The sequence below is a fragment of the Orbicella franksi genome, chromosome 15 (assembly GCF_964199315.1).
Source record: "Orbicella franksi chromosome 15, jaOrbFran1.1, whole genome shotgun sequence".
Taxonomy (NCBI): Eukaryota; Metazoa; Cnidaria; class Anthozoa; order Scleractinia; family Merulinidae; genus Orbicella; species Orbicella franksi.
In genome coordinates, this window is record NC_138159.1 from 6,430,230 (window position 1) to 6,453,171 (window position 22,942).

Genomic DNA, 22,942 nt, shown 5'->3' on the forward strand with positions numbered 1-22,942 from the left:
AAGGAAAGGAAAACACTTTTGTTGTGATACAATGCACATACAATTATTTCCTAATTTCATTTGCTACTATTTGATTACCCATGCAATTTTATGCAAGGCATGCAGTAACTTGAAATTCGATGCTTATCTTGTAGAAATCAGAAAACTCACGGCAAACGTCGAGGCCGTCCTGTTAGGAGTTATAATCCCTTTGTGCCAAAGAAACTCAGGGAGGCTTGAAGAAGCGGACAGAGAGGTAACATTTGACTCTTATTTCTTAAAACTTTATCTCACAGTTGCTTTCTTTGCAGGAAGAAGGCAAAATAATTAATTAACAAATAAGTGATTAGATACAGCAGTTTACAGATTACTAACCAACTTGCTCGAGCTGTACCGGGGAATATTGGCCCTCGGTCGGTCGTTTTTGTACGGACCTTGCTGCGCTCGGTCCGTGCTGCCACCTCGGGCCAATATTCCCCAGTACGGCCCACGCGCTTGGTTAGTAAGAGGTTAGTGTTTCAGTTCTCAAATGGAAGTTCATAAAGGTAAACAAACCACCGGGGTGAACTAGAATGTGTAGTTTTTTGATGTGTATATAGTGTTGTCTCGTGGACGCTGTGATAAATTCGGTTAGCGTTGACCCGTGTTTCTAGATTATTAAGTAAAAGTTCATTAATTTCATTTCTCTTTCCAGGCTTTGTGGTTTCCCCTCCTTGAAACTGTCATGGCGCCTCAAAGGAAGTGCAAGGATACAACAAGCGCTTATTTTCTAGGCGAGTAAAGAGGAGAATATCTTCTCCATAGTCTTTAAATTCCCTTTACATACATATTTGAGTGATGGTCACGGCCAGGGCGGAGTCACGTGAATTCGACAGCATCCAGACGACATCTTCCTCTGCAGACATTTGCGTGAATCACGTGACAGTAAATTAGTCACGCAGGGCATTAGGCTTTGTGAAAGCTTCCACTTCTGATGCTTGCGTCACGACACGCAACTTACTTGATTTACGCAGCTTCTGCGTCGGAGGGTTCTCATGATTGTCTATTTTACCATGTTTAATTGTTTTCTTTTTTTTACCCAATGGCTACAGCTTTCAAGGATCAAACAAGACACGTCCTGAACAGCATGATGGGATACATTTCGTTACCGGCCATTCTACAGAAAATAATGCAGGTTGGTGTACTGTTTTATTGTTCAACTTTTTAATCTGGTTTAATCTCCGTTGTGTGTTCTCTGCTTTATTATATATATTGGCCATGACTTTTTCATAAGTTCAAGAAGGTAGTACTTTCAAATACCTATTCAGAGCAGTAATTAAGTCTTGATTCACTTGTAGCCTTGATCTTTACACCTGTAACAAGCTAGTTACCTTTTGAGTGAATTGTATCAACTATAGTGCAGTTTCCCTGTGACATCAAGGATCCAACAAACATACTCAGCCGTAACAGGTGTCACAGGTTACGGTCCTTATTGACACCCCTGCCTATTTACAAAGTCAGGTCGGCTCGGATGGTGTGCAGCACTCTCTGTTCTTGTTCCGTGCGCAATGACCAAGAGCCAAGCATTTCCCTGTACGGACCTTGATGCAGTCCCCGTATGGACTTCAACCATTGTGCGGATTCGTCAACCCTGCGCCATTTCTGTTTACTATTTTACAACTCAGGCCTCGTCCACACTAAGCTGTAGGAATTTTGAAAGGCAGCTTTATTTCTACGGCTAGGCACTAATCCATCACGAAAACGGGGCTTTTCGAAAACGCTCTTTAAACTGGAAGAATATGTAAACGCTGGCTTTTCGTTTTCGTGTGGACGGAAAACATTACGAAAACGATGGGATCGCGATAATCATGTGATTTCCCTGACCAAGTTTTCTAAAATAAAATCTAAAATAAAATCTGAAATAACTGATGATTGTTGTGTTTTTAAATTCCTCCGACAGAAAACATTTGATTTGTTTTCAGAGTGATACCTCTGTTTTCAAATTCCTGCGGGGTGGTGGGGATGGAGCCTTGGTTATCTGTTGACTTATGTTCATTTTCCTTTTGTCTCGATGTAGGATCCCACATACAGCACGGGTAAATTTGGTGAAATCAAGGAACTTATTTTGGGAATGTTAGACACCTACAGCTATGAATCCGTAAGTGTATTTGATTACTTACAGTTCCTTATCACAACGTCAGTCACCAACAACAGTTCTTAAATTCGGAGCTGTCCTTACTCTGACGATGACACTGGACACTATCTATGTTTAGCAGCTTCAGTAGCAGCATCTTTCGTAATCCTCTTAATTTAGCCGTTGTGTGGGAGGCGTCATGGCGTCATGACGTCTCATCGAGTGGTCCGGGTTAGAGTCCTGGCCGGGAACATTGTGTTGTGTTCTTGGGTAAGACACTTTACTTTCGCATTACCTCTCTCCACCCAGGTGTATAAATGGGTACCGGCGATTTTAATGCTGGAGGGGTGACCCTGCGATGGACTAGCATCCCATCCAGGGTGGAGTAGAAATACTCATAGTCGCTCCTTGCTACAGAAACCGGAATAAGTTCCGGCCTGATGGGCCACTTGGCTCGTATGCAGACTTTTACGCTAATTTAGCCGTAACTATTGCATTGCCCGTCACACAAACTCTTAGTTTATTTAAAATTAACTCGCAACTCTAACTTCTTTTGTTTCAGACCCTCTTAAAAACGACCAACAAATTACTGGCGAGCGATCTGCACTCTTCGCTCAGCCATCTTAAAAATCAAACCAATCTTGGATTTGCACCCAAGTCTTCCCGGTGCGCCATCTGTCATAGACTCTTCACCGACGAACCTGTCAGCGGTCAACGTGATGACCTCATACTATTCAGGTAAGATGATACGTGGAGTAACTTGTTTCTTGTATACCCGAGATTCCGTTGTTAAATGAAGGTTTGCACAGAGAGTAAAGATCTGGCAAACCTTTGGAAATCTTGTATTTAACTAACTTTCGAGACTTAAAAAGAGCGTGGAAAATGAAGAAGACTGTCTTGAAACATGTTTGCTATTTTTTTCGTGTTTTAACTAGTTTTTTTGGCAGTGAAGTGTAAGTTCGTTCTTTTTCTTTTACGGAGAGTTAAGTATAGACTCGCTGATGAAACCAAGTCTAGAAAACACAGAGAATGGCTCGAGAAAAGTATGAACTTCGCAATGAGTTTCTATGTAGCATTTTTCCTGAAAAAATATTCTGAAGAAATTTCGACGGCGAGCATGAGATTGGAACAACAAACAAAAAGTAGTACAATATCGTGATAAATTGTCGTTTTCGGAATTATTCGAGTAGAGAGATACAGTATTTACAGCAAAATTTGTGCATTGCCCACCAAACAAAATGTAAAACTCGTTTTAAGTTGCAAATAACAAACAGAACACCCTCTATCAAACAAGTAACAAGTTTATTTAATAAGCGCTTATTCTAAAGCTCTATATTTCAAAGCTTGAATGGTCTATCACATCTGTATAACTGTTTCTGCCTCGAGCTAAAAATTTTAAGGTGGGCTTCCTCCAAGGTTTTATTTTTTATGTAATAAAGAACTTAACTTTATTTCACGAAAAGGGAAACTTTTAAAATTTGATGTTTCACTGGACTGTGATCTGTTCGTCATATTTTAAACAGTAACAGTGCCCTCGAAATCCAAACAAAGTCACTTAATTTTCAATTTTTTAAAGCTGACCCGACGAAATATTCCCAAACTTGAAGCTTTATAAATTTTCAAACAGAAAATAATCTTATTGTGATAAGGATCGTCTCTCAAAGGAGGCGCGATACCATAAATTTGGCTTGTTTTGCAGAGGGCGGCGACGAAATTTACCAAGATGTAAAATTTACCTGCTTACTGTATCAAACCAGACTTCAAAACAATAGTTTACCAAGTTGGAAAAACTTAAAAAATAGAACAGCGATGGTAAAAATTAGGGCACTATGAGACGGACACGAACAATGTACTTGAAAAATGTAATCTCACAGTTCCAAAAAGCTTCATACGTGACCTGGCTACTTTAGTTTAGTTGAATTTAATGACTGAGGAGTCCAGCCCCTTTATCATCGGGGAGGCTATTTGGAGGGCGAAGCAAACTAGGCGTTTAGTAATATATACACAGCAACGTGACAAGGTTCACTTGATCAGTATCCAGCGGCCCAGCCGCTCTTCCTAGGGTCGGATTTGCCTGTGAGTGTTCCATCCTTGTTTCTGGCCACGGCCTGCACGACTGCATAACCACTTACGTTCTTAACCTCGTGCCCAAGCTTTTGTAGTCCTTCTTGGATGGCGAGGGGCATGGGGTAATCTTTGTCAATGCGAATGTACATGGGAAGCAACTGATGATGGAGCCTGGGATCGACTACAGCTTGAGGTAGAGTTCGGTTGAACCAGAGGTAATTCATGGTGACCTGGAAACGAACGAAGAAGCAATTTCAGTGAAAAGACCATGAGATCGCTTCAGCGGACATTAAAGAGACTTACCTAAGACGACAACAAGACTTCCAAACCTGTCTCCAAACATTTTCAATCTTGCCGGTGATTCTTCGAAAAACATAATTGTTTCAGTTTATGGTATTTCTTTTTTGAACAAGGCAAAGCTGAAAGTCGCAAGAATTCAGAGCTCGGTAACTTGCCATGTTTCCTTCAGTGATGTAATTTCCTACTCTACTACTATTGAAACACAGACGCTACCCATAATTCACGACCTCACTTTGACGAATCGTTAACGCCTGAAGTAGGCCGTTTCCGAGTTGCCTTTTGCCTCTGTGTCAAAACGAGTCTAAGTGCGAAACCATTCGTATGAAAATGAGTCCCGCCTACTGGTTCAGTCTCGTGCAAATCAATCTTATTTTCATAACACTGGTTTTCGCACTTAGACTCGTTGTGAAACAGAGGCACAAGAGAACTCGGAAATGGCCTATTAATATCCCTTTGTCAACTTTAAATCAGAGCGGTTTTCAATTGAGTGTCGAAAGTGATCAGAAAATTACTTTGGTTTTGGTTTTGGTTTTACTATGGTTTGAGATTGGCTGAGTAGTCTAATTGGTAAGTAATTGGTTTGGTTTTGCTTTACGACACTCAATTGAAAACCGTTCTAGCAAAAAACGCAGTGAAACCCTATGACTTCCATACAAAGTTATACTGTAACCATATAAGACTCGGACTTAAAAAGTCCTGTGAGCAATTGGATGAATGCTTACTAAAGAAATAGCAGTGGTTATTTTCGTTCCACCAGATGCTCCGATAACTAAGCGAACCACGCCGTCCTTGTCCAGAAATATCGTGGGAGCGGTGGAAGACTGGGGCCGTTTTCCAGGGTAGATCATGTTTGATTCAGACGGTTCCACTCCAAACGCGTTCTTTTCACCTGGAGTCGAAAAATCGTCCATCTCGTTGTTGTAGATAATGCCAGTCCTGGTAGATCGATATTTCGATCCAAAGCTGTAAATAAGTTGAATTTCGGTGTGTTAAAAATGGTGTTTACACGATACCTGTGTGAGATTACCCGACTATGGGCTTCTGTTTTTGAAAGCATTTGACAAGAGCTTTGCATTCCGCGAGGTGTATGTGAAGAACTATTATCGTCTTAACATTCTGAATCATTCCAGATGCATGTACAAACAAGAACAGAGTACACAAAGCACACCCTATTTTACGCTGAAACGGCCCAAAAATCATATCAGAATACACCTAAATACAGTCATTTGCAAAAAGAAGGCTCGAGGACTCGTCGTTCAGAAGTTCGTTTTGGCCTTTGTTCAATGCTACCTTGTGTTTCCCTCTCCCCTTGATATTTCTGTCAGAATTTCAGGATTATTGTGACATTATGCAATATTATTGCATAATCTCATATAGCCATCGAGCCGTGTTGATGGGGTTGAGGGTTTTTTTAATGACAAACCTATCGGGCACAAATTGGAGGTCAGGTTACTCAGTTTCTTTCCTTCTTTCTGAAATTTTACGGAGTCTCCCAACTTTCTTCAGTTGATTGTAGTTTATGTGAGAAAGTAACCCGTCCTCAAAACTACTGAAGTCCATCCACTACTGTACAAAAATTTAAAAAACAGTAACTTTATATGGTGAATACAATAGTGGTGCCCCAGTAGCTTACATTGTGACCCTTTTAAATAGACAAACAAATATTGCTAATAAACACAAACTTGATAAGGTAGTCCAAGTTGGCTATTTACAAGACTTGGATGAGTTGAATTGGGGACCACCGAACACAAATCCTTCCAGTGGCGAGGGAAGAGGATTTGAACCCGGGACCTTCGGATGACAAGCTCAACGCCCTAACCACTAGGCCACGCCGCCTACTATGTTCAACATCATGAAAGATATCTTTTTGTAAAACATCTGACTGACTTACTAGAGATTTATCGTCATGGTGGCAGAAACAGCGTCGCCATTTTCTGCGATCACAGACAAGTGGGTAGTTCCCTGCTGACTGGAGTTGAGATAGAAGTCGCCATAGTACGTGGAATCATTGAATGCTTTGTTGTCCCAAATGTTCTGGCGTAGAGATTCGGCAAAGTCGGCGTTGGTCATGTTCTTAACAATCTGTCATATGAAATGGTCACAGTTTTGTTAGCAGTAAGTACTCGTCCGGGGAGCAGTTTTTTTAATGGCTCCATCCTCTTCTCCCCACCCTTCCCTGTGCTACACCCCTAATGGAATGGCCCATACCCGTCCACGAGGTGAGTCTCTAGTTTGAACCCTACCCAATGTTGTTATACTTGTGTTCCTGGGCACAATTCTGTGCTGCTCTCCAGCCATGAGTCAGGTGCCATCTTGTTAAGATGGCTGCTCTTTCTTTCTAACCCAATATGGTTACTACCGTACCCAAATTCGCAATAAGCCAATCAGAAGCCTTGTCTACTTTTCTGATATGCTGAGACATCAAGTCAATGACCTGATATGGCTACGATAACTTGGTGACTTGCCCAAATTTGGGTACGCTAAATACGCAATCGTACCTTTTTAGTACGCTTCGGCGGCATACCAGGCTGCACTCAAATACAAGTCTGATTTCGGTCTCTGTTGCATTTTGTAAACTTTCAGTCAATGCATCGATTTGAGATTTCGGCTGGAAAAGGTAATAGCAAGCCAAGAAATGCAATATCTTCAGTCGCAAAAATATATTTAAAAGCATTCAGAGTACCTCGGTAACATTGGCAAAGTCCTCGTCACCCAACAACGCTCTGTAAGCATACGCAAACTTGAACGCTTCCACTATTCTGTGATATGTCAGGACTGAGTTGTTTAGACCTGCTCGATCGTGAGCCGTCATGTTATATCCTGGAAGAGAAGTAACAAAACGTAACACAGGGTAAAATTCAAGGTCTAATATTTAAGGGACGGTGCCCCAGAGTGAGATATTGTTTTAAAAGGTGTATGATAGTACACCGCAATTGGCTCATTGCTGATATCTTTTGGAGGTTATTTCTTAAAGGAGCTACGTCACGGTTTGCACATCTCGAAAAGTTTAGCCTAAATTTTTCAAGGTCGTCGTTTGTAATCTATGTTAATCTTCTCCATCCTTAAAGAAGCTCAGTTACGGTTTGTGCATATTGAAAAGTTTAGCCTCAATTTTTCAAATTCGTCGTTTGTAATCCGTCTTAATCTTCTCCATCCTTAGCCATCCTTGTTCCTTTATGGTTTATTATTATCTCTTTGGTGTTTTTCCATCTTAGTAAACTACTATTTTCAGGTTTCCTTCAATTTAAAGGTAATTTTTTTGCGTGGCCAAAATAACTCAAAAGACAGTGACTGAGCGCCTTTAAGGATTCTGTTAATTACAAGTGTGAGGTAGTTTCGTTGTAGTATGTTATGGTTGTCTCAAGAAAGAAAACTTGCTGGACACTTTGAGGGGTTATGAGTGAATCGCTTGAACATGAAAGCACATGAATCAATCAAGTTTGCGCTCTTGAGGCCTAATGAGCAACGAAAATGAACCCGAACTGAAACCCTGTTCAAGCATCCGACTGGCAGAACGAAAGACCGACAGAGCGAACGAACAAGCAGACGAACAAAAGCCAAAACTAAAATGTAGCTGCAGCTTACCTTTTAAAATGTTAAGGATTAAGCTCAGCACAGCCCCACTCCCTGGGGGAGGCGTGGAGTACCAAGTGTAGTCTCCTAAAGTCCCGCTCAGTGGTGTCTTGAATTTGACCTTGTAGTTCTTCAAATCGTCCAAAGTAAAAATTCCACCACCATCCTTGACGTCTTGTACAATATCTTTGGCTAGTTCTCCGTAATAAAAATCTTCAGGGTTGTCGCGAATGCGTTCTAAGGTCTTGGCAAACTTGGGCATGCAAAGAGTTTCTCCTAGTTTCTTCAATTTGCCGTCCTTGTTGAAGAGAAGTTCCCTTAATTAAAACCAAACGCGATAGTTCAGGAACGATGTTTCTCTAAATTACCATTCAGTTTGAGGGAGGAATGATAGGAAAGAAGTAATACGGGAACACTATCTTGCTGTCCATCTAAAGATTCCTGGAGAAATGTACGAGAGATCGTTTTTTTATCACATTTTGAAACACCGGGAAGAGAGTTGAGAATACGGCGTGCAGCAGAGTACTTTTGAGGAACTGGGGTGTTTCGAAAATGTGGTCAAACACTGTCTTTAGTGTTTGATACCCCCGGTATATCTTCTCAATCTTAAACTAAAACTCAGGAGAAAAGGGTAGAAATAACATCGCCAGAGTCTATGCTGTTTTCGATTAGGTGTCTAAACAGCGAAACACCGTTACTGTTGTTACTTCCTTCGTTTAAACTTGATGAATTGTTTGAGTTAAAGCGTTAGATTTAATTTGGATTCAGTCTTTTTTGTATAAAAGATATCTGAAAATTATCGTCATATCGCACGAACACCAATGCACTCGAACCGCGTGCGCAGATTAGTTAGCGTCAATGTCGACTATACCTCAGGTGAAAGATACATTTCAGTTCATACAGGATTACACTCGAACGCTTTTTTTTTTTTTTTTTTTTTGCTTTTTCTTGTTTTCTCACATAACTCTATCGTGGGACTGACCCTTATTATATCCTTAACCTTAACTGTAAAGCAGGGATATATTTTTTTCTTATTCTCTTATTCCTTTTTTTATCCGCGTCACCTCATTCCTGGATCTTTTTCGAGAAGGGGTTGGACGCTTTTTCGTGTGGCTGCGTAGTGAGCAGAGTAACCGAAGGGAAATCCATTTTTTGCCATGTCAATGGAAGGCTGGACCAGCTCCCTCCAAGCCAGTTTGCCATACTTCTTCCAGGCTTCGTAAGATCCTTTCACCTCGCCAGGCACACCAGACGCGGTTGGACCTATCCAGTTTGAAAACATAACAAACAAACTAACTAACAAACAAACAAACAAACAAACTAACAAACAAACAAACACAAAAGGCCTTGAGCAACCTAGAAAATATTAACGTTTTGAACGAATTCAGAGTCACTCTCGTCCCCCGTGGATAACACTAAATACTGTGTATGACCTCGGATAACGTCTTTTTACTGGAATACTCGGTTACATACTTATTGGTTTCACACTCTGGTAGTTTTCGTTGAGGTATCTAGCCCACTGAGTCTCCTATAGCTCATGAATTTGTAAGTTATTTAAGTTTTACCGATTATTGAAATAATTGTTAATAGTATTTTATTTTATCTGTGTCCCCAAATAGCACCGTTGGCGCTAGGACGACCTGACACCTTAATAAAGGATATTTTATGTTGTTATGCTACCCATATTTATTGTCGAATTTTGATGAACAGGATAAGACGCACCTTTCGGCAAAGTTTAAAGAATTCTGTACATGGGGTTCAGAGCCACCTTAAATTTTCGAAAATTCGACAATAAAAACTGGGTTTCACCGGGCCCTTTTTGAATTATAAGTACATAAGGCTTAAATTAAACGTGTTTTTAGCTGGTCATACCGTTTTTATCGAAACTTATTGAGTCACGAAAATGATACCAACGTGTTCACCAATGATTGGACAGTTTTTTGTTACCAATATTGTAGTATTAATTGATAAAGAGCGGTTTTAATGATCCATCATCTGTCGAGGTTGAGCGAAAAGATCTGGGCTGGACGAGCTGGAATGAGGTAGAGCAGGAAGCGTAAGACCGCGATGGATAGAAGTTGTTGCTGTGTAGCCTTATGCTCCTCTCACAGGAGCGGAGAGGATGAGTATTAATGATCCATCCAAATCTACAGTCTTGGAAAGCGCTAGAAACTGTTTTGAGCCACCTAAAGCTGCATCTTACCTTTTTTAGAGCTCATCGCCCCTCCGACATACATCGTTTTATTGGCTTTTCCCGGCGCTTCTTCGCGAAAGTCGATCACCTCCACTAAGTTGGTACTCTTTTTGTACACAACCATAAACCCTCCACCGCCGATCCCTGCGGAATGCATGTTGTAAACCCCGATGCAAAACAAGGCTGCGATCGCCGAATCCACGGCCGTCCCATTTTTCTTCAGAATATCCCGGCCTATCTCCGAGCAAGGACCGGCGTCCGATGCAACTACGGCGTGCCGGTAAGGGCCATCGGCCCCCGGGGGCCCGGTCGGTAATGGTTTTATCCCGCCAGATGGACATGTGGGTAGCGCAGTTGTAGGTTGAGAAGTTGCCTTATCCGAAGTAGAATCGTCGTCTTTCTTTATTAAGAGAACTGCGAGTGCGGCAATGAGACCCAGCAAGATTACAATAATAACCACAAAGATGATGAGCTGTATCCTGGTGAAATAACAAAACAATATTCGTCATTCCATACAGTTCTTAATTCCTTTTCATTGGCCGAGAGCCCGCCACACGACTTGCAAATAAGTGCCTACAAAGAATGGTCTGCTCATGCGTAATACCATCTAAATGTGTTTTGGTGCAAATAATGTTCTGCTCATGCGTAACTGTTACGCTTTTGTGTGAAAAATGGCAGATCGCTTCCTTGCGCTGTAAGAAAGTGATTAAATATGAAAACAAACTTGGCGATCGAATGATAAAACAATTATTGAACTTGTTCGTCGCAAAATATCGTTATTTTTCAGTGTCTCGCAGATCAGTTATTTTCCTCAGCCTTCTGCTTTGGCGTTAATTGATCTGCTTGCCACTGACAAATCACAATATTTTGCTCAGCCTTGTCCGTCGCGGGTCATTCCGATTTGTTATTTCACCGTATGGATAAAAAGAATTTGTCTCTGTTCACTTGATCGTCTTTGCTGTTGATCGCATGCATGGTACAAACATTTTAAAACATGATAAACTCAGTATCTGCAATGCAGCTGACAGCCGTCAATCGTAATGCGTATCCGTAAATGCTGCCAAAACTGGCATTGCTAAATCAAAACTATTGTATTAAACGTGTACGAAACCCTTGTTTAAAGTCTTTTCCTTTCTTTTTTAACCCTTTTTACTAATATTGAATTATTGTATCGTCTAATCCCTTGCATAATCTTGAATAAAGTAGGGCTCACATCTCTCATAAATATTAGCGATCTCTCTAAAGCATTCATCGCCGATTACATTCTCATAGATTTAATATGGTGTCATAAGAAGCTACTGTCAAGCATTATTTGAATACCGTGCGTCCATTCCTTAAGAGTGTTTGTAACGTCCTAATTGCTCGTGTCAGGTTCGTTAGTTTGTACGTTACACGACAGATAATGTAAACTAGTATGTTACCGTTCGCCGATCTCGCGTGTTATTACACAGAGAAAACTCGGCTGCATTGAGCAGTTTCTTGTTATGTTGTTAGAAAGGTGACAAATAAAATTGTAATTTTCTTTTGTTCTGCTGAATTGCAGGTGCGAGAAACGTCAAACAAAGCAACAAGTCTTGTTTCAGTTGATCAGCATGTCATCGCGTCAATACCGAAAATTATTAAAAAAGAACAACTTACATTAGCTGCCACTTCATTCATATGCGTATGTATGTCCAAAGACCTCCTCCCGCGACGCTTTTCGCAAGAATAGCATAGCAAAGTAAAACAGGTAGGATGTCCTGAGTACAGATCCAAAACACCTTTCGAGAATCGGCAAATAGTTGAAACAGCGGGTACCAGTCTAACCTGAAATGTCAGCCATCTCCCGCCTTCAACCGACTACTACCGGTCGAAAATTGAGATAATATAAAACAAACGCGTCCAGATGTCATGTCAGCGCCATACTTATTCGAATACACCTGTCGAAAATTGACGTTAGGTACTAGAAACAACAGGTCAGAAAATCGTGACTTATTGAAGTTACACACACGAGCGATCGAGAATGTTTGGTCAGTTGACACCTTTTGGTCAGTTGAGAAAAAGTTATGGTTGAGAATTTACTCTTAAGTGAAGTCTCGAAAATTGAAACTTAATTTTGGTCTTGACTGACTGATTGAAACGCCAAAGAAACGCATAAATTTGATCCCGTCGTTTGTGACTAGATGTTGAAAGTTTTTTTAAGCTGCCTTGTTAAAAATCTCACGCCTTTGTGCTCAGCAAGTCGTATCGTTTGCAGTTGATCGAGAAATTAAAACACTTTTGCTTGCCGCGTACCAATCAATTAATAAATTCGGCAATCAATTAATCAATCGGTCGATCGATTAATCAGTCAGTCCGTCAGTCCGTCAGTCCTTCAGTCCTTCAGTCCTTCAGTCCTTCAGTCCTTCAGTCCTTCAGTCCTTCAGTCCTTCAGTCCTTCAGTCCTTCAGTCCTTCAGTCCTTCAGTCCTTCAGTCCTTCAGTCCTTCAGTCCTTCAGTCCGTCAGTCCTTCAGTCCTTCAGTCCTTCAGTCCTTCAGTCCTTCAGTCCGTCCGTCCGTCAGTCCGTCAGTCCGTCCCCCTCGCTTCCTCCGTCCATCCCTCTGTCAGTCCGTTAGTCAGTCAGTCATTTCCAAGTACCTTATTGCAATACGAAACTCCTGTGTTGTGTACTTCAATTGACTCAGTCGTTTTTTTGTCAGTCGAGAAAATTCGTCAGTCAACAATGGACTCTAAAAATAAATTAAGGCTCCGGACACCTTAGAAACTTCTGCTCTGTTTACCCAAGTTAGTTACGTCAGCTGTTGGAAGGAATAGCAGAATTTCCATGGCAACATCCCTGAACATACTAAATTTTTACACGGCAAACGTATAAAACTCAAGCGGGATACATGCATCCCTGCTTTAACTTGACCTCAACTAATTGATTATCTAAGAGCTTCTAAGACATCGTGACCGTAGCTTCATTAGTCTCTTCAAATGACCCCTCAATCGACTTAACTCAAATTGGAATTCAGCAGTTTATCTGACGTATTCTTTAATCTGCTAAGGTGCAACCTCTCGGCTATTTTCGACCTTCGCTAGATTACTTGCATCAATATTTTTGTTCTGTTCTTGGGTTACCCAGTACTATAGATCAGAACGTTAACGCCGACGACAAAAGGGCTGTCAGATGCGTACGTTCTTAACAGCAAATAATTAATCTTACCTTTAATCAAAGATAAACAATCGCAATCACAACACAACCATCGATAATACAATACTAACATTAGTTATGGCCCATCTGCCGGCTCTGAAATGTTCGTGTTGTTTCAGTTTGTGTTTTCGAGACTTTCTAGTCTTTTTTCTTCCTTTCTTTCTCTGTATTTGAAATAGTAAGAATAACGTTTTAGCGCTTCGAGGGTCAATGAAATCTGAAAGAAAGCGACGTGAGTTGTTTTTGTTCTCAAAATGACACTCGAGCTCACCGATGTCGTCTATTTTTGGTCTTATCACGTTGTGGATTTTAACACGATGGCGCCGGCATCTCCATCATCGAGCTTTGCTGTTTGACGATGGAGAAAAACAAAGGGATTCTTCACATTCTATTTTTCTCGATTTGCTTTTGATTTATGTTAAGTTACAGATTCGCCATACAGAACACTTGTTACATTAGTGCGGAAACATTTGTGAGCGATTTTTGAATGCACGTAAGGTGATTACCCTTAATGTGGAACAATCAAACTTATCGAAACTAATGCATGAAAAAAATCAGCTTACGATGAAGATATTTTCATTACCAGTTTGTCGACTAAGGTTCAGCCATTCAAAAACTTGTTATTTACAGAAGTGTCTGACCGAACTACTTCTGTTTTAGCATGATGACGACACGTACTTGACGCGGATTTACGATTCGAGTCTTCTCACCTATTGCGGCGACGGATATCACGCCTGGCCGTGGCTTCATCTGCTGATAGTTCACGGTTCACTTTTGCCCCCTCCATGTTGCAGTCTTGCCGTTGAGTCTTCTTGAGCCAGTAAACCAACTTTAACTCACCAAAATTTCGATCGCACAAGTCAGTAAAGCGTCAAATTGGATGTGTGCCAAGGAGCGTGTTAATATCCAACGCGACGCAGGTGCAAATGCCGTGGCAACCTGTTACATAACTTGTCACGCAAACTTTTTTTTCCTTGTTCCTCCTGTGCTGAGAAATGAGGTCATTTAGTTTTACTACATCCTTACCCTAAGATTCAATGGGTGTAAAAAAACGACACTAGACCCTTTCACGATTTATTGAACTTTAGATATTCTGCAACTTTAAAAGGTTGTAAATGTAAGAGAACATTCGACACTACTGTAAAGGGCACCAAAGGTTAAAATATTTTGTTTTCGTTCTTCCAGATGTGGTCATGTTTATCATTCCGAATGTATGGCAGGGACTACTGGAACCGAGGGAAACTGGATGTGTTTTCTTTGTAACAAAACTGGTCTTTCGCGTCTTTCTTCTTGGAAGGGTAAAAAGACAGTTGGGAAATCAGTACAACCAGCACCAGGAGCGGGTCAGGTATGAGAAACAAGCAATCTATGCTTGCATTGTTCGAGTGGTGCTATCTGTATTTGGTCGTCAAGAGAAGTCACTACCTAACTTAAGGAAGCTCAGTCACGGTATTTTGGCCACGTACAAAAGTACTTTTAAATTGAAGGAAATCTGAAAATAATAAGAAAGAAAAACACCAAAGAGATAATAATAAACCATAAAGGAACAAGGATGGTTAAGGATGGAGAAGATTAACGCGGATTGCAAACGACGAACGTGAAAAATTTAGGCTAAACCTTTCAAGATGCGCAAACCGTGTCGTAGTTCTTGTAATATTTTTTATCTTTCTGTAGAAGTTAAAGGCTGAAAGTTCTGGAACATCCACCAAAGAAGATCTTTCCAAAGTAAGTGCAGGAGATTCAAACGGCGTCAATTTGAAAACGCTTCTGTGCTGAAACCCAACCTGATGAGTTTTGTTAAAGTTTCCCTTATGCATGTTGAGTAAATATTGACGTTAGTTTCACGAAGGTGGAAGGAGGGGTTTCTTTCTACGGAGCGGGTTTTCGCGGGATCGAAAACACTTCGGTAGTCTTTTGTTTGCTCCGGGGAGGTTTCTATAGAGTCCATGGGGAACATCAAGGTTTCTCTACGGCTGCTAGAGAGTGGTTCAGGGGTACAGTTTCTATGCCCTGTAATGAAATACCTTTTATTTATGATATCAGCGAAAAGAAAAAACTTCACGTAGAGTAACACAAGCCAAATAGGTCACCCCCGCGTTAATACACTGTGGGACAAATGCGGTAAAATTTTGTTGGTCTTCACTTTGTCATACTTATTTCTTGATCCACGCTTCTTTTTCCTTCTTTGTAAACAGTCCGGAAATCGTAGGGAAAAAAATTGAAAATATCTGGTACTTTGCCGAATGGAAAACGGAGACGAGATTTTTCCAATTGTACAAGACCTCGAAAACGCACTCGAGAAATAAGCCTAAGGTGTTAGAGAAACATGTGATTGTCCTATCTTTCTATTGTACCAATTGCGGGAGGTTAGCAGGTATAGTACCTCTTTATTGATTTCTTTTCATGCAGACTGAAAGATCGGTACCGTCTCTAACGCAACAACAGTTTGAAGCGGTAACAAGACTCAAAGGACAAAACAAGGGTGTTTCACGGGTAAATATGAAGTGTTGTTGTTTTTTTTTTTATGTTTGACATCTTGTTAATGAACGTTTTTTATATTAAGGATCGTACTTTTAAATCCCTGTACAAAACTCTGACTACTGGGCCATGAAACTTCAGTCGAGCAAGTGAGACACTTAGCTATTTATTAAATCTAAGTTGATAAAGGTGAAGCAGTCGGATAAGTGAGTTTGTGTTCCAGGGTTGGCCCTTCGTGAGAACTAAATGAAATCTGATACGGTGTAGCTTTCCGTTGGGTCGGAACTTTGTGATGCTGTTTTGCTCTAAAGAAGGGCTTCAGCTGGAGACTTCAGCTTCAACGATTTGCTGCGGTGGAAAATTTAGCTTTTTCGACTTTATAAGTTTATAAATAGCTACAAGAAACTGCATACTTTGTAAACAGGTGTGAAATCATATGTTACCGTCTAAGAAACAAGTGATGTCTTGTTTTTCTGTTTCTTGTAGCTGGCCATTTTATCGGAATTATCCAGGTCTAGCGATGTGATAAATCTCAACTATGGCTCCCACTCGACCAACTCTAGCAGTATCTTTGAAGATGAACGCTTCAGACTGCACCTTGCTCCTCCACGGGAGTAGATTGATACCAGCATTGCGTGACAGTTAAGTGACCTTGTATACGTGACAGCAAATAGGTGTGAGGTGGCCTGGGTAGACTGCGAGCAGTCTCCCTTTTGCTCGAAAATCCGAGGGGAAAAACGCAAACGAATAGAGGCGAGGGTTAAGCCGCGAGAGGGGCTCGGCTCGGTTCCTTTGCGTTATTCCCGATTCCTCCCGCGGATTTTCGAGCGAAAGAGAGACTGTTCGCAGTTATGGCGTGGCGTGACCAGTCAGCAGAGTGACTTTGATTAGTAACGTGGCTTTTCGTTGTCAAAATTCCCGGCTGGTGCAAAATTGGGTGGCATTCCGACGTGACAGCAAAGCAAAGTTGCGTGATTAGACAACGTCACCAAAGTCGCTCCACCTCCTTAAGACTTAATTGATTGACTGAAGCGTTGTGTTACTCCAGTACGTTGTAGCCTTCCGGTGGCTTGGTTTGTGGCTTCTCCTCGTCGTGCATGAATAAACTATGTTCGACAACGTGACTTCGTGGCAGGATCTACAAGCTGTCGCTTCCGCTCGTGACGTGAAACATTATGAAACGACATCGTAATCTTGTGGCGTGACAGCTAGAGCACCGGAAGTCGAAATCAAGTCGTGTCCAAACTATTCCGCGCACTCTTGAGTTGTCTTTTGACGTTGCGTTTCTTTGTTCAGCCTACAATGAGAGGTGTTTTGGAGTTTAGTAAGGAAAGTCTGGATGTTGACATTGACCCTTATCAAGTTATGATACACATTTTCATTTTCGTTGAGCAAGAATTGCCGGTTGGATTTGCTGCACTGTTGGACCACACCAGTTTTTGTCGAGTACAACTGGAAGACTTGAGAACGAAAATATTGCTCAATTTGCTTAAGACAACGTAGTTTAGTCTGGCATTCCAATACAAACTTTCGTATCCTGCCTATCTCACTGAGCCAACTGTTCTTCAACAAGCTGCAACCGGTACCGTTTATCGAATAATGATGCCTTTTTGGTAGAAAGTATATACGTACGTCCACAATCGGTTTCTATGTTTTTAAGAAAGTGAAAATATTTGAACATTTTAAGGCGCCAGATATTTTTTACACGTAAAAGTTGAAAATTAGTAGGAAAAAAGAAAAAAAAAACGAAAAAAGGCAAAATGGTTTTCTAGCAAACGAAGTAGACGTTATTAGGTATTTTAAGTGAAATAGAAAATGAAATAAATTAAGGAAATAATAACAGAAGGAAGTCAAATTGACAACATTTTCCACAAAATTCCCTTAATCTACTTTTAAAAAGCAGGTTTTATAGAGTTATTTCGTTATTTATAATAAAATTGACATTCACGATGACTTGAACGTTAACTGACTGAATGGTTTGTATCTGCGTATGCCCTATTCACGGTTTTGAAACCCGGGGGGACTCTAATATGAAAAGGTCGGAGATTTTTCGTCGAAATATTGGCATTTGCGAAAAACCACGTGATCCTTGCTACTTCGTGCGACTCACTTATTTTGTTGTCGGGTTAAAACTTTTCCATTACCCGGTGAAACCGCCCGCTACCACACTTTATCTTGGTCCAAAATTATGGAACAGGCCTCCCAACAAATTAAGGCTGGTTACCAGTATTAATGTTTTCAAAACAAACGTACGTAAGATGAACGTGGAAACTCTACTGGATGAGAGATGCCGAAGCTGCAATGTAAGCAATAACTAATGAATTAGGTTTTGTCACTTGTAAACAGACTAAAATTTTAAATTATTCTTAGGTATTGTAATTTCTTTTTTAGGTAGGTGTCCTCTACAAGTAGAGGGTTATCCCGTGGTTAAAACATTTTGACACCTGAATAAAGTTATTTTATCATTATTATTATCATTATCGTTATCGTTATCGTTATCGTTATTATTATTATTATTATTATTATTATTATTATTATTATTATTATTATTATTTGTCAGTCTGAATGAACTAGAGTCGCCAGAGGACGACCTTCATGTTGGCCGAAAAGCAAGAATGGAATACAGTAAAACTAAAAGGTGTCTTTTTTTTATGTATATCCAGCCCTTAAGGAAAAAGTTTTGGCATCCCTGGCCGTGGTATTTAAAATGGCCTTTTGTATTTGAAAGGTATTTCAGGCTAGTCCTGTGGGTTTGTCTCTTGTTTCTTGGCCATCTCGAGTATAGCGCATGCAAAGCCAAAAACAAGTGTTGTTAGGAAACTTGAACGATCGGGGCAGACCTGAGCCCAGGTTTTTTGTAAAACCGGGTGGACTATTGTTTCTTTGACCTTAGTATTACAATAGAAATGCAATTGACTTCTTCTTAGCTGCGTTGCAGGTGAGAAGAGAATTGCGGAGTTATGTTCGCTTTGTGTCAGACCTTTAGTATAGTGTTGATCGTAATAGGTGCAATGAAAAGAAACAAACAGTAAACCAAATGCAAGTCAACGTCTAAAGGTAGTTTCATAAAATCATGTTGTTAATGTATATACAATGTTTCTCAATTGTCGACTTGAAATATTTACAGCATATTTTATGATACAGAATTTACATTGCTTTACTACGAACGTGGACAACCATCGTTTAGTGTGAATCTATTGCTCTGGCACATCAGTTTGGAAGAGTTGAACAATAGTCTTTTATAATTAGTAAAATTTCCGAGATTTCTGGTTGCACTTAAAAAAATCTAGGATGCCCTTAGCTTGCTGTCGATACTTCGAGGAATTTTCAGCAGTTTAAGCGTCCCCTTAAAGGGAGTCGTGTCCAATACGTTTGTAAAGCGAAGGTCTTCCAGAGTGTCCATTAATTCTCTTCAAAATTTCCGAGACGAAATTGGACAGTTGAATTTGTCGTTGATCCGTGGAAGCTTGAGAAGCCTTCTCTTGTCGTCGTCTTTGTCTTTGTTTTTTCTTTGTTTACAGGCGTTCTGTTCGGAGTTTTTTTGGTCATTAGTGGGTGCTCCTCCGACGCGAGGTGTTTTGTTCTTTCGCGGTGTTCTTTGAAAGTGCCCCAAGTTTTCCCTTTGGACCGCACTGAGCCAGGCCGCTATTTGATCGAAATCTTTGTAAAAGTTCGTGGACATTACTTCAACCTTGTTGTCCGGTAATTTTCCTCGTTTAGCTTCCTTATTGAACTTGCGAATCGCCTTAACCGTTAAAACTATGTCGCCGTTCTCCGTGAATTCGCCGTCTTCAATCTGTGTGGCGAAGATTTTGCTCAATGAATTGTTCGCCTCCGTGTCACGGCAAGTTTCTTTGAGTTTTTGCGCGTTTTGTTTTTCTCTCGTCAAAGAGCTTCTAGCGGTCCTTGCAGTTTTAGCCTCTTCAGGAATGTCCTCGCAGTTTTTATTCTCGGCCGCAAAGTCTTTTTCGCCGGGAATTCGAATTTCGACAACGACCGCTTGCGGTGCATCATTTTGTTTCGACGCCCGTGTGTTCGGCGACTCTTTTCTTTTCAACTTCTCTTCTTGCTCGTTGATAAACTGAACCTTATCGCGGGCCAACTTTCTCGGTCCTTTTCCTTTCCTTTTGTCAATCAAGCGAGCTTTCTTCTCGACTTGCTCATCAGCTGCTCTGTTAGCCTGTTTCATTATTTGTAAACTGAGTTTTTTGACCATTAGGCACCGCCTTACCGCACGAATCGCTTTTCAATAGCACTTGCCACTCTGATAGAAAATGCTGCTTTCTGAACCTGTAATAGACTCAAACGCTTTCGGTTGGTCCATTGCCAACATTTCTTTTTTGGATCCCAAGGGGAAAATGGTTTTGTTTACAGACAACCCTCCTACTTCACTTTAAAATTATGTTTATTGTTCACTGAAAATTACACCTTGTAAGAAGTTTTTGAAAATGACTTTTTAATACGCTGCTCTATTCTGCAGCGTCCAAATGACAGAGACAAGTAGACAAAAGTTTAAGGATGCTCGTAAAACTCAAAAGATATTTTTTTGCTAATTCAATGTTATCATGAATGGTCAATCTACTGGCGTTCTACGACGAATGACGTTCTTACTATCTATTCTGTTGTTGATGGTGTGTCGCCTAGCAGTCTGCCGCTGTTAACAGTATGGCGGCCGCCTCTTTGCGTTTTCAAAATTGTCTGTGAAGATGATTTAGATTAAGCTTTGAACGACTAATGGACTTATACTTAAACAATTACATTATTCGCGCTTGATTTCTATACGCCATTGTTGATTATTCAAATGGTACAGTAGCCGATGTTTTTAATTTGATTGAATTCAGCACCACTGCTGAATCTACTAAAGAAAAATGAAGCAAAAAGCGGCTGAGTATGTTATTTTATTGGGGGGTGGGATTTTTGTGAAAAAACACTTTTTCGTGACGTGTTTATAATCAGACGATGAGAGCAATTAATTTGTCATTCTTCTCTTGCACAAAGAGATCGTGTAATGAAATGTACCATTAAAGATTTCCATTCCGCACTGTGTACTCTCGAGAGTTTGTTTACGTTTTTTGTTTTGTTTCATCTAAGGCATCACAAAATGTAAACATTTTTCCACTCCAAAAAAGGGTAAAAGCGAAAGCAAGGCAAACTTTGCTTGACTGCAGCTAATTGAAGGAAAGGTGAAGGCCGCAAGCGTAGTTTAATTAGTTTCCTGAAATCATTATTCGCCCAATCGTATTGAAACTTTTCCTATTGTAAGAAAATGTAATTTCTAGTTCCTTATCTGTTTAGTAAAGCTCTTTCACTCCAAGATTTGAGCGGGCTTAGTGTTACTGAAGTTGAAGCGAACTGTAATCCGTTTAATTTTCTAAATATTTCATTAAGGGCCCGAAAGAATATTGCTAATGATAGCTTTTGTTTCGAATGCCCACCCACTATTTAACCTTGCAAAGTACACCTCTTTTGTTTATTGTAGCTATGGAATGTTCGTCAAATCCAGAATTTTTTTGAAAAATTAACCCATATCAAACTGGATAAGAAAAAAACCAGTACATTGGTGAAAATGGCCGTAAATTTTCCGACATTATATCATACACTGAAGAAACTAAAATACCTGGAATCGCTCTTTTCTTAGATTTTCAGAAAGCTTTTGATACTGTTGGATGCCAATATATTAACAACTGCTTAGAAAAAAAATTCAACTTCAGACCGGACATTCAAATTGGGTCAAAGTTTCATACAATAATGGTTACACGTCAGAATTTTTCTCCTTAAAGCGAGTTGTTCGACAGGTCTGATGTTTGACGTTTAAGATACGCATCTCTTTCCACGTTGCCGCCTCTGCTTTGTTTCTTTCTTACCGTTGTGATTTCTTTTGCTTTTTTTCGGTGAAAGCACTAATCACTTGGTTTCGTTCTTACTCTAACTTCTTCCACACATCCTTCATTGTCTCGTTTTCTCTGTTTCCTCTTTAGGTTCTCCCTTCTTTTCTGCTCCAAATATCTATCTCGCTTTTTCTCTCTCCATCTCTTCACCTGTTGACTCTTGTTTCCTTTTCTTTTCTTCAATTTCTCTGTTAAGTTTTCATTTTCCTCTTCTAGCCCTTCGATTTCCCTTTTCAATTCTTCTACCAATAGTTGTAAATTCCTGACTTCCATCTGTGTAACAACCCCGCCAAGATTGCGGTCTGTTATTTTTTTCTAAACACGTGTTATGCGGAGAAATCTTTCATCCAAATTTGAAAAGCTTTCTATGCAGACGCCATGTTGGTGTCCCCGGAAGGGGCACCAAAACTGCGCCCATGAAGTAACAGAAACATCTATCACTGAGTTTTATTATTAAAACGAAACGTTATTGCTCAAGGGCTCATTGAAATAAGTACTTTGTCCTATGCAAGGACTGTTCATGTAGCAAAAACTTTAAACCAAAAGTTACCTTTTGACCCACGCGACAGCCTTCTCGGGCCGCCACTTCAATGCCACGCGGCAACAGCTTTGGAATTCAAACGCGCTCAATTACAAAACATGGAACCCTGTCGAGTGAAAACGTTATAAAACGTCAAGTTCTTAGAGCGTATTATACCTAACGAAACTTAAACCTTAGAATGAAAGGTAATTTTTAGTTTTGGGATATGACAACGTCACTCGATGACCGGCAGTTAGTTTGTACCTCGATAATTATTAAGTCCCTACGTGTTTTGATTCCTTTGCTCTCTAAAAGCTAATTTCTCATGCAAATTCGTTAAAAAAAGAGAGATGGAAGTGAAAGTCTAATCAATAGAAATCACAACCGTGACGGTGTTTGGATGTCTGATCTTAATTAGCAGAGAGATTTTACGATTCCGTTTCTCCGTTTTCTCCTTAGTTTTAGTTTCGATTGAGAAGATATATCAAACACTCAAGAGGGCGTTTCATCGCATTTCCAAGCACACCGCAGTTCGTCAAAAATACTTCGCTACACGTCGTACAGTATTTTCAACTCTCCTCTCGGTGTTTGGAAATGCTACGAAACGCTCCCGATCGAGTCACAACTGAATTCATAAAACGATATCCAGAATGAACC

At 40.4% G+C, this 22,942-nt stretch overlaps 2 protein-coding genes across 2 annotated transcripts in view; one reads left to right on the forward strand and one right to left on the reverse strand.

Annotated features, from left to right (window-relative positions):
- The window catches only part of LOC145469695 (vacuolar protein sorting-associated protein 8 homolog), a 50,306-nt gene extending 31,964 nt beyond the window's left edge, over positions 1-18,342 (forward strand). Inside the window, exons 45-53 of the mRNA XM_081453477.1 lie at positions 135-235; positions 674-752; positions 1,071-1,153; positions 2,036-2,116; positions 2,655-2,830; positions 14,585-14,747; positions 15,074-15,124; positions 15,809-15,892; positions 16,364-18,342. Of these exons, the coding sequence (XP_081309603.1) occupies positions 135-235; positions 674-752; positions 1,071-1,153; positions 2,036-2,116; positions 2,655-2,830; positions 14,585-14,747; positions 15,074-15,124; positions 15,809-15,892; positions 16,364-16,495 (950 nt within the window). The 3' untranslated portion in view covers positions 16,496-18,342. The remainder of the gene's footprint in view (positions 1-134; positions 236-673; positions 753-1,070; positions 1,154-2,035; positions 2,117-2,654; positions 2,831-14,584; positions 14,748-15,073; positions 15,125-15,808; positions 15,893-16,363) is intronic.
- On the reverse strand, positions 3,201-14,456 carry LOC145469729 (glutathione hydrolase 1 proenzyme-like). Its single transcript, XM_081453513.1, has 8 exons — positions 14,110-14,456; positions 10,236-10,705; positions 9,097-9,295; positions 8,045-8,349; positions 7,143-7,279; positions 6,351-6,541; positions 5,182-5,422; positions 3,201-4,389 (listed from the first exon to the last, which is right to left on the reverse strand). Exons 1-8 carry the CDS (start codon positions 14,184-14,186, stop codon positions 4,123-4,125), a joined length of 1,887 nt encoding a protein of 628 aa, XP_081309639.1. The 5' UTR covers positions 14,187-14,456; the 3' UTR covers positions 3,201-4,122.
- Positions 18,343-22,942: the final 4,600 nt, after the last annotated feature.